The sequence below is a fragment of the Mercenaria mercenaria genome, chromosome 11 (assembly GCF_021730395.1).
Source record: "Mercenaria mercenaria strain notata chromosome 11, MADL_Memer_1, whole genome shotgun sequence".
Taxonomy (NCBI): domain Eukaryota; kingdom Metazoa; phylum Mollusca; class Bivalvia; order Venerida; family Veneridae; genus Mercenaria; species Mercenaria mercenaria.
In genome coordinates, this window is record NC_069371.1 from 62,970,752 (window position 1) to 62,992,140 (window position 21,389).

The 21,389-nt window shown below is 34.2% G+C and overlaps 1 protein-coding gene across 1 annotated transcript; it reads left to right on the forward strand.

Annotated features, from left to right (window-relative positions):
- The first annotated feature begins 412 nt into the window (after window positions 1-412).
- On the forward strand, window positions 413-21,003 carry LOC123531033 (uncharacterized). Its single transcript, XM_045311813.2, has 6 exons — window positions 413-784; window positions 1,790-1,984; window positions 2,147-2,422; window positions 18,378-18,767; window positions 19,393-19,587; window positions 19,758-21,003. Exons 1-6 carry the CDS (start codon window positions 611-613, stop codon window positions 20,130-20,132), a joined length of 1,605 nt encoding a protein of 534 aa, XP_045167748.2. The 5' UTR covers window positions 413-610; the 3' UTR covers window positions 20,133-21,003.
- The last annotated feature ends 386 nt before the right edge of the window (window positions 21,004-21,389 follow it).

Sequence of the window (21,389 nt, forward strand, 5' to 3'; positions counted from 1 at the left end):
TCTAATTATAGACCGCATTATACCAAGATCATAAAAATGGAGCATGCTTAGCACTAAAAGGTATACTGTCATCTTGCCCCATACCCTCATAGCGTTGGTTTCATCTGAAATGAGGTGTAGGGAGCAATTCATTTAAGTTGTAGAATTTATTTCACAATTTTTCATAAGCTATATCTTTACCAGAATCTCCCGTAAAAGTCCCATAAACTCCATTATGACCTGTCTACATTTAATTTTGCAATTTTCCAGGCAGAGTGTTTGGTAAACGCTTTCATTGTGTCTTGAAAGGCTTGATGTATTTCTATATTTTATCAATGAACTGGTAGTTTACGAACATTTCTAACACCCTGTGCATTAATTTTCATCCACCAATAAGTTTATACTGATCATTTTACATGCAACGTTCAAAAAGGATTACAGGAAAAACCATGAGGTTTAAAATCATTTACCAAAAATGTGTATATTTATTACCGTGTGTGTTATTATGGGTTTTGTATTATTCATTGCATTATTCTTCAGACCAGAAGAAGACACTTGTCTTACCTGAAACGAATGAGCTTGTGTCAAATCTCACAATATACAGGACATTAATTTTGACTACAAAAACGCAATGGCGAGTTTAAATGCAGCGAAAGTTGAAGCCGACAACTCAAAACTAATTGAAATAATACGGAATCATTTCATTGACGCTCCGTCTCGCCTTCCGTATGGATTAAATCATCCTGAAGTCAGAGATCCTTCTCAGGGTCAGTCAGCATTTGTTGATAAAATATTGAATCAATCGGTAAGATTTTATTTCATTTATAATTCTAAAGGAAATATATTTTTTACTATTTGAAGCTTATCTTAAGAAACTAGAGCTATCACTAAAGGTGGATATTTTTCATGAATTTTCCCCTGGCTCTGTTTGTGGTGCTCTGTGCTTCTGGAAAATCTACAATAACCTTTTGATTTTTTTTTTCAATATTGCAAGATCATGATATTGGGTATCGTACTTCAGTTTAAAAGCTATTCTTGCATAAAACGGCTGTTCGTTTGTCACTTTTCTCGAGGGTGGGTGTGGGGGCATGTTAACAAGAAAGAAAACGTGTGTTAACAGAGAGAATCTCCCGCTAATGTACTGTAAAACACCTTTTTATATATGCGCTTTCCGTCGCATTGCTTAAACGTATTACGTCCCCAAAACGGATAATTCAAAAGGAAATAGCGTCAAAGTAATAAAGCAACTCAGACATTCCCGTGCATTTCATGAAAATGTAATGACGTTGAGTGTCGGGCACAAACTAATCCCTCAGGATTCTGCAAATGTTATAAAACAAAAATTAAAACATGCATTATTCCTACATTCGAGTCGGTAATTCCTCAGTATGACTGATGATATATAAATTGTATTATCATGGAGAGTTAAGGAGAACCCATTTTAAACAGTGGAAAATAAAAAAAACCAGCAGCAGAAGTTGTTGTTTCATAAACTGAAACAACTCCTAGGGAGTGTTTGTCATCATCTCAATATGTTTTTTCGACATTATGACTTCCTATAGAATCATATATAAAACGCATTCAATATTGATGTGCAGTCGTTAGAAACGGTTATCAATAATGTTATAACCGTTTTTATAAATGACGTTCACAGTTAAAAAGGGTTGTAAAGGGACAAACCTCTGGAGTTTAGGGTTGTAAAAGGACAAACCTCCCTCTCGAATTCATACATTCAGGGCATAACTATTTGTTCAATTAATGCAATCGTACTGATATACATTGCTGTAATGCATATTATATTGTTTTACAGGGAGGTGGATTTTTTGTAGACTGTGGCGCCCACGCCGGAGAGACATTCTCAAACACTTTGTTTCTTGAAAGGTTTCGTAACTGGACAGGCATATTAATAGAAGCCAACCCGACAGTCTACAAGGAACTAAAGACGAAAAACAGAAAAGCATTTACCTTGAACGCATGTCTTTATGGGAAGTCTTATCCATCCGTGGTAATGTTTTAGCTTTTTCGAAATAGTTGAATAATAAACATTAACCAGATACTGTATTTAATAAATAAATAAATAGTAATAATTTTTAATTGCTACATGGAACGATGCATACCCAAAGAGTCATCACAAGTAAAATAGGTATTAATAAATATTGTTTTTCAGGTGTCATTTTTGGAAAACTCCTGGTGGGGAAAAATTTTTGAGGGAAATTACTCAAAGGCATACAGAGGAATAGGCGGCAAAGGTCGTTACGTTCATGTCCAGTGCTTCCCTTTGTATTCCATTCTTCTAGCGTTAAATCAAACCAGAGTTGATTACTTCAGTTTGGACGTTGAAGGTGCGGAAGAAGACGTGCTCGATAGCATACCATGGGACAAAGTTGATATCAGGATGATGTCTATTGAATATGATAAATGGCCTGGAGGAAATTGTCTGCTTTGAAATTGTACATGGAGAAAAGAGGATACAAATATATGACCGACATAAAGGCAAGGGCTGCAGCTGATATCATAGTGTTAAAAGATGATCAAAGACTTTAAAACTCGTTTGAAATTTTGTTTATACCATTAATTTATTCTAATTTAGTTTGTGTTGATTGTTGATTATATTAATCACCCTCGACGGAATCTAGCGCCACTAGAGAAGTAAAGTAATTTTCCTTTTCAATGCTGAGCGCAAAGTAAGGGAACTACTGGTACCATTTTCACGTCTTTGGTATGATGCGGCTGAGGATCAAACCTACGACCTCCTGTACTGGAAGCGGAAGCTTAAGCCCGAGGTTATCGGGGCGGTATTAAAATCATTCATTCTACATTCACGGCATCATTTGAAAATAATGTTTTTTCTAAAGAGGTCATATTCAAGCTGCAATTTTTAGAATAAAATTAACTTATGATTAATGCTGATAAAGTTTATATGATAGCATTTTCATTCTCCGAGAATATATTCGATCGTTTTTTTTTTTAATTATTTTTGCAAGTTAAAAAGAAAAATGGATGTCTAAACATAAATAAAATACACATTGCATTGTTTTCCCAGGAACATTGGCATTAATGGATGTGTATGGAACATAAAAGAATCAAACCATTCAAATCAATATATAAAGAAAATTAAAGGTCCGATCATTTTAATGCTACGAATCTTGCGATTTATTTGCTGAAATTCGTACAAGTAAGTTTTATTAAATGAGGCTTTTCAATGGCAATTCATTAACCTTGTTTGGGCAGCTTAAGAATAAATTTACTTGCTGTACTTATTTACTCTGAAATGACGAAAGCAGCAGGTATTGATGAAAGATGTAGTGACGAAAATGCTTTGTTGCAGCTGTCATTTTTCATCGCAACGCATTAAATGTTAAAATAGATGAAAACGTACTTTATTTAAACCCGTGACTCATTCGTTTATTAACATAACAAATTATGCAGGTCTTAAATTGACCTGAAACAGACTGCTGTAGTCTGGATAATTATTTAGCGGCGCAAAGGGAGCTGTACATTATTCACCTGAGTAGGATTGACTTGCAAATTCGATTTGAAGCATATAATAAATGATCTGAACGGCACTTGGGGATTACATTGAGAAAACAACATGCGCCCGTGCTACAGCAAAGAGAAGGTGTTGACCACCATGGATATTATAGCGTTAAAATGCTATATTTAAGCATTTTGTAACTTCATCACAGGCCGAAATTTAATGTGTACGTTATTCATCATCCCCATCTTTTTCACACCAGTGACATAGAACACGAACAGTTTAAACAATTCTGTCTATTCAGATTTTTTTACAGAAACGTTTTGAAACCATGGATTCGCATCAAAATAATTTTAATGAATTTACTGAGGAATCATGCAATCATTACGTCATTAAGAACAAATCTAATTTATCTTTAAATTTAATAATATCAAGAATATAGTTGCAAATGTTTGCAGCTAAAAGTAATTCTGCTATTTACCAACAAACAAAATATATAAAGAACAGTTTATTTTATGGTTTTGGAAACGACAAAAAGAAAATCACAAAGTCAAAGTCAAATGTTTTATTGGCATTAACACAGTCATATAATGTTCATCTCCATGTACACAACGTGGCCGTTTGACATAATGGTATAGTGCACAGTCAGAAAAGCATGATATTTCTTACGAATAGTAATTTCATACCGCGTGTACATACAACATTCAATTCTTAAATAGTAAAAACATCTTTACCAGTGTATACAAATTAAAAATATATGTAATACATGAGAATTTAAAAGAATGTATGATTAAATATTGACACGGTAGTGTTATGCCTTTTAAAAATGGAAGCATTGTGTAAAACAAATTAACATGATTATGGTGATACTGTAAATTTAATATCTGAGCACTTTCTATTCTATTTCGGTGCTTCATAAATATTTGTCTAAGGTCTATATTAATGTTCGATACATTCTTATTTATTTCAGTATTCATGTACATTTGTAAACAATTATATATAATGTGCAATGTATTTCAAATGATCTAAAACAAATTTTCACAAAAAACATATGTACATTCATTTCCTTGTAGTCTATTTTCATGCATACATACTGTGTAAAAAGTATGTTAACAACTTATTTACTGTCCTTTGCACAATTTCCATGCTTTCAGTGCATAAAAGTTCATTTAGTTCAATGTATATGTATAATATAACTGTTATAAATCTGAATATAGGCTATTAATATAACTGACTCTTTAAAGAGTTTTGAACGCCCCTCACCGATGTGGATTCGAGGCTCGGGTCAGTGAATTCTTCATGTAAGCAAGCTTTCCAGCTGGCTTACAGTAGGTTAGTAGTTCTACCCAGGTGCTCGCCCGTGATGAAACAATGCTCACAGTGTACCTGGGGTCTTCCTCCAAAATCCATTAAAAGCTGGAAAGTAACCATATGACCTATAATTATGTCGATGTGACGTTTAACCAAACAAAAACAAAATATAGAGTTTAGATTAAGAACCTGTCTATTGTAGATAGCCGTCAGTGTGTACATGAAAGGGTTCAAAGCGGAATTAATGGGTAAGACAAACACTGCAGTCCAAGCATACACTTCTCCTGGTATTGTGTAGCCTGACAACGCTAAAATACCTATAAAAATCCAAAAGGAATATTTGTAAATTGTTCTTTTTTATAGTATAAAAAGCGTGGACATTATGCAATTCCATATTATAGCTATGACCGTGCAGTTATATCAAAACGCTGTACATGGTACGTAGCTCACATTCATTCTAAACAAATTTAAACTCGTGTAATAAAATGAATAACAACCAGAAAAGATACCTTTAGATGTTTGTATAGCTATGTAAACGTTAACTAAGGAAATATCTTATACTTTAAAGTCTTTGAGAGATTAGGTTTCAAAAAGGTTACCCTAAATATTTATCAAGTACTCTCAGTCAAGACGTTACAGAGAGATACATTATACTACAATTGATAAAGAAGTCCATTTAATAAAAAACAAAGACAAATATCAAACAGGGAACGCCACGCACCAAAAACGCAGCCTCCTCAAAACGAAACCCCCAGCACGCAGACGCGTGCACCACACACACACACACAAGGACAAAAAGAACAAACCATGGAACACGCAGACGCGTGCACCACACACACACACACACGCACACACACGCGCGCACACACACACACATACAAAGCCAACACATAAGGACAAAACAAACAAACAATGGAACACAGCGCGGCAGTTTTGTTACTTAACCTCAAAAAGAAATTTTCATATAAATCATTTTCTTTAATTTTTAACTTCAACAAAGCAAAGTTTAGTGTTCAACCACATATTTATGTAAGGCTGCATGTAGTAGAAGTCAGCAATTGTGTCTAGGTTTGGGACAGAGTGCTAAGGTTGTCCAAGAGTCAATGATAATCCAACTCTTTTACTTACCCATTGTGCCAATCAGAAACCAATACAAGAAGTCTGTCCTCACTACAAGCAGTAGATTTCTTGGGACTTTCAAATCGTTTGTGCGTGTCACATTAAGTTATTTCTGCATTGATGTGTGCTTTTAAATTTCTGCATAGATGAGTAATTGACCGACAGCAATTAAGATGAAGGTAATCATATTGAATCCTATGAAGAGTAAGATTGAATAAAGCCATCATGGTGGGCGATCACATGTCAGAGGCAAAGCTAGACAAACCCCAGATTTGCTGTAAAACTTGCCCTCAAAGTAGTCTGTATAAATCAATGGCACAAGTGATATTATAAAAACAAATAGCCAGGTTCCAGTTACAGCATATATGGCAGACTTAACTGTGATGCGCACCTGTCCGAAAGGCACAAGAAAGACTGGCTTCAGAAGACACCGTTGATAAAACTCCAGCCAGTTGGCACCATACACTGTTTTTCCAGTAGTCATCTATTTCAATGTATCTGCAATATAAATCCTTACATCTCTCAATTTATATTATATTTCTATAGAATTATGAACATTCATCTACAATCAACTATTTCTCTTTAAGCCGTACTCTATCAATTTGCATTTGCAAAAAAGTCTATCTCAATCGAACAGAAGAATACCACTGCAATCCTGTTGAGCGGAACATAATAAGAAAAGAAAAACAAAAAACGCAAGCCAAGCTATTACAAATAAACTTAAGTTAAAACTACCTTTAAATTTTTCTATAAATATTGATTTTATATCTATGCGCTACGCTCAGTCTTTAAAGCTCATTTTTTCTAAATTTCAATGTTACAAAACAAATGACAAAAACTGTTAATATTTCGTTATGCAAGCAAATGAGAAGATTTACCTGTTTCAAAAGATTTTATTAGCTATAGCAATTATCAGCATGTAGACTTCCATAAGTAGATCAGCTATTGCCAAGTTGGTAACAAATATACCATAACCAAGTTTCAATCTTTTCCTGTCATATAAAAGCCTAAAAAAGATATCATATTTCCAATCAGAGCTAAGATCCCAATGACCCACATTTGAAATTGAAGAGTAGAATTTCTCATCAAATCTGCGTAAGATGAAAACTGGAAGGCAGTCGTCTTCAGGAAAAGAGTATGGTCGTATGCAGCAATATTTGAAGGCAGGGGTCTTAAGTTTCTTAACACCAGTAACACCAGCGAACATGTTTTTTGTAAACTATTTTATAGGATTTCCCCGTATGTCAATGGAATCTGTCGTTACATGATTAAAAGCCATATTGTTTACTAACAGAATGCGACTATACGATAAATCAAGATTGTTCAAATGAAGTCCTTTTAAAGAATTTGTTGATAATGTTCTTACTGAAGTATAACTAAGGTCAAAGAATTTATTAAAATACCATTGAATGCTTCTGGTTCTAACTCTTTCAGCTGCTGATTTCCGTGTATATTCAGATAACGTAAAGCTTTCAAGTCGTTGAAACCAGTTTCCGGAATCTTTCTAAATTTATTGAAAGTGATGTCAAGAACCCGAATATAGCTCAAATACGTAAATGAAGAGTTTGACAGAAACCTAATATCACACCTGGACATATTAAGGGAAATCAATAATGAAAACATTCGTCTTGTCTCTGCATTTTCAAGAAGATCTCTACAAATTAAGGTGGAATTGCTTATGTCTAAAACGCGTGTGGGGGAAGATGCGCTAAAGTTAACATTAGCGTTATAAATATTAGAACAATCAATAACTAATGGACGACAAGAGCAATTTGCAAGGCATTCGAAGTCATAATGGTGTTCGTCGTCTCCGTGTGGACATTGTTTTCTGCTGTCGCATAACTCTTTGAATGGTATGCAAACTTTACTGGAAATAGATCGATATCTGCCATTGCAAGACAACATATTCCCTGAAAAACACACTGGCGCCACACCAGAAAGAAAATGCCTCTGCACATGTTATACCCTACCCCTAGGTATTCGATAAGAACCATGGTCATGAAGGGGAAAATATACTAACCCGTTTCAATCGCGCATTTCATACCTAAGCACGCAGTTCGGTAAATGTGTACTATGGATATCAAACAAGTGGTAACTTACCTTCCATTGTGTACCGGTCACATTTCTTCAATACTTCTTATCTTACAAAAACAACGCGTAGTTTATAGTTTTTTTTCAACGTTACACAAAAAAACTTGCTTGACCTTCCCTAGTGAAGTTCCGTTCAAAATTACAAAACAATTCTGATTGGCTCTTGTGAAAATGTCCGTCAATCGTCATTTTGCTACACGTGTTCGCTAATATGTGAAAATGCAGCATAAATGTGCAAAATGAATAAAATAAACAGAACAGATGTAGACCAATGTATGATTTCAAATTAAAAATCATAAACAAGATGAATTTCATACATCATTTCGAGTTTTAGTGTAAAATTGTGATTTTTTTTAAAATTCTGTTTTTGTCTGTTTACGTTTCGCCTAACATGTGCACACTGCTGTGACCTCTAGACCGGATGTTCATTAGGGAAAGTCGCGCAAGTTGTTTCTGTAACGTTGACGAAAGCATAAAATATGTTGATAATCTCAGCAATATGGAATATTGAAACAATATGACTGGTGCACGTTGGAAGATGAATTATCGCTTGTTCAATATACTAGGTACCCATTCACCGAACTGCGCGTTTATACCACAGTCACACATACGGCGCAAATAGCTACGTCGAGCTACGGATAGAAACGTAGTAACCCGTATCGATCCGTTCCTGAACCGTACGAATTGGTACGAATTGATACGGCTTACTACATTAAGGTACGTCTCAGGTACGTTTCAATACGGGTCGATACGGATTACTACGTTTTTATCCGTGGCTAGACGTGGCTTTCCGCGCCGTATGTGTGACTGGGGTATTAAGTTGAGAAATGTACGATTGAAACGCGTTAGTATATTTTCTCGTTCATGACCATGGTTCTTATAGAATACCTAGGGGTAGGGTATAACATGTACAGATGCATTTTCTTTCTGGTCTGGCGCCAGTGGAAAAACATATAAAATTATAAAAGTCTTTATAATCTGAAAACGCATGTAAACGTTCTAAATCGTGCTCGAATTGTGAAACGTTTTGCAGGCTATGCCTTGAGTTACATATAATAAGCCGTTTTTATATGAATGTAGGATTTTGCATGAAAGAATTTGTTTCGTCTAACCTCAATATAACATTGACTCCTTGCATATTAAAACTGAACTCACAGTAAGTGTAAATAAATTGTTTTTGAAATAGAAACATGTCGCCCAACACGACATAAACGAAAATGTTGCAGGCTCGGTTTTAGTCCATCCTTTCCGTATAGTTTTTTGATTAACGCTAATTTAAAAACAAAATTCCATATCAGAAAAAGTTTTCATTGCGAATGAGGTTTCATTTTTTTAAACGTATCAAGTTTGATCATGTCAATGTATTCAGGTATATTTTAACCGAAAAACAACTGATGTCTTGTTTATTTCTACATGTACTTGTACTTTCCAAATCAGATTAGGACAGTTTAGGTACTTAATAATTCGTTTAAAGTAATTCATTGGCATATACTGCATTGTTCCTTTGGTCACCACTCTCATCCATTATCGTTTTATTCATAAGAAATTAAGCGAAATAAAAACTTTATTAATATGTTACCTATGTGTGTTTTTCCTTTTTTGAACACTAGTGCATCGTCGACCTGAAAATAAATTAGTCGTTAGAAATCTTACCTGTACACACTTTTGGAAAAAGCTGTGCTCCAATCGTTCCAAGGATTTCAGAATTTCTTACTTTTATTTCTTGTAGAGAAGACTTAGCATTCACTAACAATTCTGTTTGCAAGTGTTTCTCAATTTCTAAACGATATTTAATGAATACATTAGATGAGTTATTCTCGATACGTTCAAGCTTAGAAAAGATAAAGTATTCTGAACCAGTGTGCTAGCCTGAGTTTGATAACCAAATTATACCAAATTGTTGGAATGTTCCATTAAACATATCTTCAAAGAAATTTTTGTTTTCGTATAAATTAAGATAATATCTTTTATACGCTTTATTTAAAAGTTCACTGTGTGACAAAACATCAGTGATCTCCATTATTACTTCGATTCTAATTCCCGATTGTGGTAATCAACACCTAATATCTGTACTGTGTTTTTATCCGAAAAGAGGAATCCTGCGAGTCGGGTCGAAATTTCATAACGTTTCTTGGAGTCTTCAGAACTTCCGACGGACAACCAAGGAAGCATGATAATAATTTTGTTCTGTATGGGTTCACAGCCTAAAATGAATAAATATATAACACCAAAAACGAGAGATGGTAATTTCATTTCAAACTAAAATGACCCAGCAAAAACGTATCATGCTTTTGTCACTTCAGCATTCAATATTTAAAGCTATTTACAGCATACCATAGTTTTTTATCTACTCTCTCTTTATATAAGGCAAGTTGATTGGTGTCAAGACTGACACGGTTTTTATATTGCAATTATATATACCGATATTTTTAATGGACAAACGCCAAACGGGCTACTTGAGAGTGATTGAGATGGTCACAACATATTCTATAACCTGAAGTAATTAAGACAGGAAATGCTCCAAATTAAGGAATCTTCCAGATTTATTCAAAGTTTTAAAACAAATAAAGAAGTACTACACACGAATTAAAAAAATAACTGCAGACTTTTAATACAATATATATCACGGGTATTTCCTACACATAAACATCCTGTACAATAACAGTTACACTACGAATATTTCCTACACAATTTTTACTCTTCAAGATGCAAAACCAATACAGTTATTTATATACTATGCATACTTCCTACATATTTTTACTTCAACAAAATAATTTTACATACAGTGCATATTTCATACCAATTTGCACTCTTCAAAATGCAAGTCTAATATAATACATGCTACGAATATTTCCTACATAACCTTTACTCTCCGCGATGCAAGTCCAATACAATAATTTATATACTGCGCATATTTTCTATTTTCACTTTTCAAGTGCAAGTCAAATGAAATAATTTATATTCAACGCATATTTCTTCAAATTCACAGTCTTCAAAATGCAATTCCAATGTAATATATACTGACACATTTTTTTTCTACAAAAGTTTCCCTCTTGAAATGAAGTCCAACAAAATAATATATACTACGCATATTTCCTACACAATATACTCTTCATAATTATGCAAATGTACAGTTCCTATTGACTTTCCAGTCAAATTACTTTGAATTCTGATCATCGCTTTTACAGAAGTTTTGTGCAGGTTTTCAAGGTACAAAGCCCCATCTACTTGGTTGAGGGATCAATGTCACCAGACAATAATTCCTTAGTAATTGTTTTCTATTTTGATTTCAATTACTGATTTGGTGTTTCAAGCGTTAATTCATTGTGCATAGTTTAATGTTAAGGAGTATATCATCAAAACACAGAAATATTCGATAAACGATCGACATCTTTACCAACAATCTACCTGACTATTACATGTTCTGCCGTACTGTCACGTTCGACGGTTACTTAAGATATTCTGAAAAAAAATTGTCCCTCTTCAAATGAATACCATTTGTAAAGAAATAGAAATGAATAATTGCTGGAATCTTTATTCTCCCTAGTTATGTGAAATTTCGGCGTTATTGCAAATGCATCAAAACGAACAGTTCTGTGAAAATAGTGAGTTTTCAAAGGCACTGAACTGTCCAAAAGTGTGGCCTTATTACTCAGTCCTTTTCCAAAAATCATTAAACAATATACAGACAACTGATTTATAGGTTAATTTACATGTTTTATATGCTGTTCATTTTTCATGTGAAACAACCCTTTCTTTCTATGATTTGGAGTTGTTGTTTTTTCAAGTTTTCATGTTAGGCTAAGCGTTAATGTTTCAAGCAGTTATTCATAGTGCATCTATACACTTTCCTGATTAGGCTTTTACACATGTTCTACTTAATAGTGTATAAGAAGATATTTATGGATACGCTTTACGGATTCAGAGTTTCATTCATTAGATAACAGTCGAAAAGTTATCACTGATTCGTAGTTTATGCAGTAGTTTACTGTGGATAATAAAATATTTACGAGCACAAGTCAATGATTTAGTGTTTGAAACGGAAGTTCACAATGAATTTCTTTCTGTTTTTTTATTCGGGTGTTACTTACAGGAGTTGCTACGGCATTCGACATGACCAATTTTACTCTGTTTTCAAAAGAGTCAAAATGTTTAAAGCGTAGCAAGATAGAAGTTGTCAAAAGCAGAGCTATCTGCATTGCTGAACGGAGTCTTTTCTAGCTGGAATGATCCCTGGTATTTGCTGAAAATACAAAATAGCATTCGCATTTTGTGGTGAAATACCGCAGTTACATAAATAGCAATTTAAAGATTGTAGCTATTACCGTCTTAGGTGATTATGCGAGTCTATTTACCCCTTCGATTTAAGTATTATAAAAGTGAACAGAAAAAATCACAATGCTTTACACAGAAAAGTAAATAGTAATACAAAGCGGGAAAAATACATCAAACTATTGTAAAGAACTTAATGATATTCATCTTCTGTTTCATTACCTAAAACAAGTTTACATTATTATATAGTTTCTGTCTACTTAGAAACGTACATTTCATATTTTGTTGCCACATACAGTCATGATTAATTGAATACTTTTACTTTCACGATACCATGACGTGCGTGCTCATTTTTTTCATGACATTATCTGTTTCTGATCTAGGCAAAATATCACCGGCAACTTTCTAAATAATGATGTGTCTTTTTACTTTTTAGCACCTTTCACATCTAGGAATGTAGGCCATTTGTTACGATCTGCGTTTATTGATTTGTGAGCAAAGTGACACAGATTTCGGGATGAATTCGAAATGTAACGGTTTTGTGAAGTGTAGTTTTGACTTATGCAAACAAAATCTTGCGTTTATAGTAAATTTGTTTTGAATGTATTATTTCGCAGGCGACGCCTCAAATTCCGATAAACGCCAAACAGCTATCTTTGTAACTGCCTAACGTTTGAGTGTGTGTTCGAGTTTAGCGTCTTTTTTCAACAATGTTTCAGCCAGCAAGCGCAATGTCAACTTTATAGTGCTGCCTCCCTCACTGTAATATCAAGCCATTGACACGTGACATCATACCCTACCCAGTCACATCATACTGACAATGGGCTGACCGGTCCTAGTTCTATCCTTTTAATGCTGAGGGCCTACCAAGCGATGCAGCTACATTATTTTAATATCATTGTACAAATATCTGATACGATGCGGCCATGGAGCGAACTTGCTAAGTAGGATCTCCTGCAGTCGAAACTGGCAGTCTACCATTACCAAGGCCGTTATCATACGTTTTTGAAAAATACGAATAATTACTTGATAAAACTTGTTTTAGACTTCACATGATGCTTCACATTACCTATACTAAAACATTATAATATGTATTATTACTATAACAGAAATGATTGCAACTTCAAGATGTATCGGATTTCAGAACAAAGTGTAATCGATATTGAGTCGCGTGTGAACAGCGAGCTTATCTAAAATACGGTATCAATATGAGAATATAACCCTAAATACTTATGCAAATGCTATCGCGCAACATACTTAAAACACAGTATCTCGACCCTGTATCTCAAAACTAGATCTCAAACGCCTCGGTAGCCTAGTGGTAGAGCGTCCGCTTCGAGTGCGGGAGGTCGTGGGTTCGATCCCCGGCCGCGTCATACCAAAGACGTAAAAATGGTACTAGTAGTTTCCTTGCTTGGCACACAGCATTAAGAGGGTAGTGCTAGGACTGGTCAGCCCGGTGTCAGTATAATGTGACTGGGTGGGGTATCATGTCACGTGTCTAAGGCGTGATATTCCAGTGAGGCAGTACTATAAAATTGGGCACTGTGCTCACTGCTACAAGTAGACACCGTCGTTTATATGACTGAAAACTTGTTGAAAAAGACGTTAAACCCAAACACACACACAAAACTAGATCTCAAAACAACTTCGCAGTCTGACTGCACGTCATAAAGATATCTGAAAACCTTATCTCTGTCAGAACTTTATTTCAAAACCTTGTCTCTTGCTTCCTTGCGGTTTTTTTTAGCATTTTCTGAGCTTCCGTACTTTTTAAAGTCGCGAACATTTCTGTAACTACAAAGTAACCTAATGTCAAACTTCATATAGGACTAAAAAAAGTATCCGGATTCAGTTTTGATCAATTAATGCCCTAGATTTTTTTTGTAATTTAATTTACCTTTTGAGTGCATATATCATATCTGCTATCGAATACAACGTTGGAAATTCCAATAGTTTCAATACCAAACTTATTCTGCACAAGGTATTTTGGACAAAACGTGTAATCGAATTGTTTGACATCTCGACTGTATTTGAAGTAGGGAAAACACCATAAAAGTTTCTTTGAATTGAGCGTTTCTTACAAGTTTAGCTCACTAAGCATACTATACTAGTAAATATAATTATACCCAAATACTATAATCGTTTTTAAGGTTTTTCTGCATGCTCGGAACGACTTTTTTTCTAAAATGTAGAACTTGATTAAACCCTGAGTTTTCTAAACTTCGGAATACATTAAGGGAAATCAGCAAATAAAAAGAAAGGATCGTGCGCTTTCTGTTTCTTTCCTTTTGTTTGCCTGACTAATTTGAAAAGAATTGGAACTCTCACCGTCGGAGACTAATTGAAACTTACAATTTTGATATCATTTTTCAAACAGAAATTTCTCCGCAGATTTTAATGTAGCGTCTCGATATTGTAAACAAACATATGGTTTATAATATGGAGAAATGAAATGAATAGGTTTTCTGGTTATTTTTGAGATAATTGCTGCTCTAATTAGCGATATAAGCTGGTTTTAAGGTAGTATTTGGAATTATTTCAAGTGTGATATGTTTTAATTATATCAAATTTTATCTTAAAAGTATAGTAAAGTTGTTGTTTTAATAAATTCATTACGGGCCGCCATGAACTTATAAACCGATTTTCATTTCCATATTCCGAGCCCAGGCTTTATTCTTAGTTATAAGATAAACTTCTTTTCGCCACTACTCTCGGTTTATGAAACGTGCAGAACTACCCTACAGTTATTAAATGTCTTCCTTTACTTTTCACTATTTCAACATGCGTTTTATTAAAGATTGTGCTAACCTATATTTGATAAATGCCAAACTAAATTCTACCCGCATTCTGAGAGAAAATAGCATTTATTTTACAAAAAGTCGAGATTTACTCGAAAACCAAAAAAGAAAAAAAGGAAGGAGTAAGATAATTAACACTCAGAAATGGTTTAAAGTCACAATATTTATATATGTACATGAAACACACACCAGTATTTTGATAAATAAATTGTGTAGAACTCATTCAATTTTCTTTTTTTTACCGTTTATGCTACTGTAACTAAGTGGTGAAAGCACTTTTGATATAAAGCAAAATTTAATATACCTGTGACGACATGTCCCTTTATCTCTGTGTCTACAAGGAGGTTTGAAACGTGTTTGATCATGCATTCTGATAGAGTAAAATTTCAATAACTTTATTTTGTTGACAAACAATAACAGCCGCCTATATATATCATAATAATGAAAAGGGTCAATAAATGAAAGTGATGGTATTTTTACATTTACATACAGCACTTCTAAAAAAACTGTGAATTGCTTTTATCATTCATGTACGTGAACCACTGTTATCGGGATATAGCATACCTGGATATGCTTCATATATACCTTCTATTTGCCAATCAATAAACAATAAAACCTGGCACCATGACTTCGTTACGTTTTGTCAGCTTAGCGTTTAAAATAAAACTGACTACAGGGTGTAAAGAAAGTATGTTTTAGACATGTTGAAAATAAAAGCCAAATTTTAGCGTAATAGCAGCGTAACGTAGGCAATAACAATGGTAGCTGTATTGGCAAGCGGAGTTCGCTTGAAAATCTGCCAAGTGTTAAGATACGCCATAATCCTTGAAAGTAAGTAAATAGAGACTTTTGTTTGCTGAGTGAAAAACGCGTAACAGAAAGGAAAGATATGAGTGTGAGATATTAAAGCGAACTTGGTATCAAAATGGTTTCAATGAGGAGAAATTAAAAGATTGACTATCAAATACAAGGCAGATGAATCCATCCTGAAATAAATGCGGAATGTGCTAACATTGATATAATTTCACGTATCTTAGTTCATTTATACATTGAAATATATATGAACCGTTTTCAAGTGTAAGCAAAGCACCGTTTTCTAGAGACCGTACCATAGCTCTTCGCATACTTTGATTTTTCAAACTAAAGTGATTTTTACAAGTGCGCCGGTTACGATAAAAATGTAAACAACGGACTCTGTCTATGAAACTTTGAAATGAATGAATGACAGTCGATCTCAGTCATAATACCGATTGACAGTGAATGCTAATGACTCCATGTGTTGCAGAAAGGTATTTAGTTTGTAACTTTAATTTCCCATCAATTGAAATCCTCTCAAAACTGGTAAAATAATTACTTATATTTGGACAAATCTCATCGTCTTTGCCGTTCGGCAGCTGCAAAAAGGGCAAATATAAAAGATTCAGTGTAAGTAATATTCCACTGGTACTGCCAGTTAGTAAGTTCATACTCTGAACAACACGTCAGAGAAATTTGGGCAGATTTGACCAATTATGACGTTGGCAGCATTAGATTATATTTTTTCTTTACACAAAAATTGCCGTTAGGTAACAAAGCGAATACGCCGATAATCCGGAGTTCACCGATTATTGTTCCAGTTCACGCAATGTAATCCAGCAATTAAACTGCATAGCTATTAGCTACTGCTGTTATAGGGAAGTGGTAGAGTGTCTGCCTTAGGGGTGAGAGGTCCTGGGTTCAAGTCCCAGTTAGAGCTTAACTCTATTTAGATTCTGCTAAAGCATAGTTTTGCTGTTAATAGACTGTTCCAGATGTTCTAAATTTTTAGCACACAGTATCATCGATCAGTATTAAGCAATCCAGATCAAAGTTGAATGTTAAATCAAATGCACCCAATTAGAAAATATTGACTATATTATGTCCCTTTGATGTTTATGCTCTCCATGTTCAAGAAGAGTTACATTTCCTTGATCACAAAATTTTCGTTATCATGAAAATATTAAATGCTCATAACTCCGCACTTCTGGTTAAAATATTGTCTATATTTCTGTTTTTGAGAAATATATGGACATTTCTCTTCATTTCAAAGCTTTTTAACTTCAAACCTATGATTTGAAAAACTTAGGTACTATCTCTACGTTTTCTTCAAATTCAACGCCAAAGAGGAAGCAACTTACATTCGCACAAATGTATGGTTGCGTTTGTGCTCATTATTCTCGTATAAATCGAGGATATTACATGAGTGTCTTTTCGTACTGAATTTATCTAACGAGTTGAAACAAATATATCAATTGTATTCAACGACATTAACAAATTCAATGTGGAAAATGACAAATGTAATATTCTTTTTTATCACATGCTAGCTTTTCCTGCCAAAACATAAAAATCTATTTTCTTCAACTATTACAAAGATGTCAATTTGACCAACGTTACCGATACTTTAAACGACGTCGACGTCAAAGCTTTTATTACACTAGAGTATATAGAATGGCATTATTTTACACATGCGATTAATGTATAAAAATGTTCTTCTTATGTAACAGTGCGGGGTTCTCCAAATGCGAAAAGTACTACCCCTACTACCAGTAAACAGGGCTAATAATATCATATCGGTTATAATGGGCACGTATGGTCTAGCAATCTTATACATGTACGTTGTACAATGAAAGTTTCAAAAACTACTAAAGCCAGCTCTTGAAATACATTGTTAATATTGATTAAACAAGACCTGCTCTACATCAGCAAGAAGTTGCTTTTTGAGTTGGCCATTGTACCTCAAAGGAATTACATGATTGGCCTGAAATGGACAATTCAAACTTGGACAGTTGGACAAGTGTTTCTCGCGACAAGAATCAGCTGGACAATCTGCCGAGTATTTTTGACCCGCTAGCATTTTTAGAGCGTTTGCTTGGGTCTACGAAGGGACTGTCAAAGTCATAAAAATGGAGCTAGTAGCTCCCTAGCTTCGCACTCAGCATTAAAAAGTAAACAAGCCCAATTTCTTATACCCCCATATGTATTGAGGTATCGAAGACAAATGATAGCTGTAGAACTTGTTCCACGATTGATCTAAAGGAATTTGTTATTAGTTATATTTTCATCATGGACATTTACGAAGATCATATATCAGCTCCATTATGAACAGTCTGCATCGAAGTTGGACTGTCTGGCAAACACTTGCATATCTTTTTAACAGCTGAAGTATTGAAAGGCTTGGTGCATTTCTGTATATTATTGGATAAATTGGTAGTTTACAAGTATTTTTAACACCCTGTACTTCGTCGATTCTTTATCTAAACTTTCAACAATCAATAAGCTTTACTAATCATTTACTTGAATCGTTGAAAAAGGACTACAGTAAAAAAAAAAAAGACATCATGAAGTTTAACATTATTTACCAGAAATTTATATATTTATTGCCGTGTGTATTATTATGGGTTCTGTATCATTCATTACATTATTATTCTTCAAGTGAGAAGATGACACTTGTCGTACCTGAAACGAAGAAGACAGTTGTAAAATCCAGGAATATACAGAAGGATATTCATTTTGACTACAAAAACGCAATGGCGAGTTTAAATGCAGCACAAGTTGAAGTAGACAACTCAAAACTTATTGAAATGATTAGGAATCATTTCATTGACGATCCGTCTCGCCTTCCGTATAAATTAAATCATCCTGAAGTCAGAGATCCTTCTCAGGGTCAAACGGCATTTGTTGATAAAACATTGAATCAAGCGGTAAGATTTCGTTTTATTTATAATTCTGAAGGAAATATTAATAGGCATTTTCACTATTTGAGGCTTAAGAAACTACAGTTATCACTTAAGGTGGATATTTTTCGCAATTTTCTCCCTAGCTGTGTTAGGGTTGCGCTGTTGTTCCGGGAAATGTACTCTTACTTTTTGATATTTTAAGATCATGAAATCAGATACCGTGTTTCATTTCAAAAATATTCAAGTTAGAAATTCTTCAAAATGATATATATGCTATGAATTGTAATACCATCAATTCAAAGCGAGTAAAGGGCCACATTTACGAAAATGGAGAATCAGAAAGTGAAAATTGACAACTAGCAGCATTAGTTGTTGTTTTATAGACTAAACAACAGCTCCTAGGGATTAGGATTATTTGTCATCATTCCAATACGTTTTCCGTCATCATATCTTGCTATTAGAATCAGATTTAAACGCCGTCAGTATTGATGGAGTCTTTCAATAATGTTATTACCGTTTCACAAAAGACGTTCACATACATAATTGAAAGGGTTTTAAAAGGACAAACCTCCCTCTGGAATTCATACATTCAATCAATACATCAGTACAAGTATAGATTGCTGTCATGCATATTACATTGATTTTACAGGAAGGTGGATTTTTTATAGACTGTGGCGCTCACGCAGGAGAGACATTCTCCAATACTTTGTTTCTTGAAAGGTATCGAAACTGGACAGGCATATTAATAGAAACCAACCCGACTGTCTACAAGCAACTAAAGATGAAAAACAGAAAAGCTTTTACCCTGAACTCGTGTCTTCATGGGAAGTCTTATCCATCTATGGTATTGCTTCAGCTTTTTACCGAAATAATTAAATACTAAACGTCAACCAGATACTGTATTTAAGAAATAAATCAAATGAATGCTAATAATTTCAGATTGCTACATTGAACAATGCATACAGAAAGGAGTCATAACACATAAAATAACGACAAATAAATGCTGTTTTCCAGGTGTCATTTTTGGAAGACTCTTGGTGGGGAAAAGTTTTTGAGGGAAATTTCTCAAAGGCATACAGAGGAATAGGCGGCAAAGGTCGTTACGTTCATATCCAGTGTTTTCCTTTGTATTCCATTCTTCTAGCGTTAAATCAAACCAGAGTTGATTACTTCAGTTTGGACGTTGAAGGTGCGGAAGAAGGCGTGCTCGATAGTATACCCTGGGACAAAGTTGATATCAGGATGATGTCTATTGAATATAATAAATGGCCAGGAGGAAAATCTGCTTTAAAATCTTACATGGAGAAAAGAGGATACAAATACATGACCGACATAAAGGCAATGGCTGCAGCTGATATCATAGTGTTAAAAGATGATCAAAGACTTTAAAACTCATCTGAATTTTTGTTTATATCATTAATTTATTCTAATTTGGTTTGTGTTGAATGTTGATTATATTAATCACCCTCGACGGACTCAATCGCAACGATGGTATGAGAGAAGTAAAGTAAGTTTCCCTTTCAATGCTGGGCGCAAAGCAAGGGAACTACTGGTACCATTTGGTCTTTGGTATGATGCGGCCGTGTATCAAACATACGACCTCCTGCACTCAAAGCGGAAGCTTTAGCTCGAAAATATCGGGGCGGTATTAAAATAACTTATTCTATATTCACGGCATCATTATTTTGAAAACAATGTTTTTCATTTTCTGACAATATGTCCGTCCGTTTTCATTATTTTTGTAACTTAAAAAATGACTGTTTAAATGTAAATGAAATACACATTACAATGTTTTCTTTCGAACATTGGCATTAATGCATGTGTGTGGAACATAAAAGAATAAAACATTCAAATCAATATACCGATATCAAGAAAATTAAAGGTGTGATCATTTTAACATACCTTATCTAAACCCGTTGGCTCATCCGTTTATTACCATAACAAATTATGCAGGTCTTGAATTGACTGCTTTAGCCCGAATAATGATGTAGCTGCGCAAAGGGTGCTGAAAAAATATCCAACTGAGTAGGACAGACTTGCAAATTCGGTTTGAAGCATATAATAAATGATCTGAACTGCACTGGGGGATTACATTGTGAAAACAGCATATGATCGTGCTACAAAAAAGGTGTTGAACACCATGGACATTATAGCGTTAAAATGCTTCATTCAAACATTTTGAAACTCCATCACAGGCCGAAATTCGATGTGTACGTTATTCATCTTCCTCATCTTTTTCACACCAATGACCTAGAAGAGGTTAAACAATTTTATCCGATCACATTTTTTACAGAAACGTTATGAAACCAAGGAGTCGCATTTAAATAATTTTAATGAATCATGCAATCATTACATCAATTGTAAAGCAGCGACAATGCTGATTAGATGCTTAAGAAAACAATCAAATTTATCTTTTAATGATATCAAGAATATACAATTGCAAATGTTTGCAACTACAAGTTATACTGCTATTTACTAACAAACAAAATATATAAAGAACAGTTTATTTTATGGTTTTGGAAACGGCAAAAAAGAAATTCACAAAATCAAAGTAAAGTCAAAGTCAAATGTTTTATTGACATAAACATATATATAATTGTCCATCGCCATGTAGACAACATGGCGGTTCGAAACACAGAAAAGCAT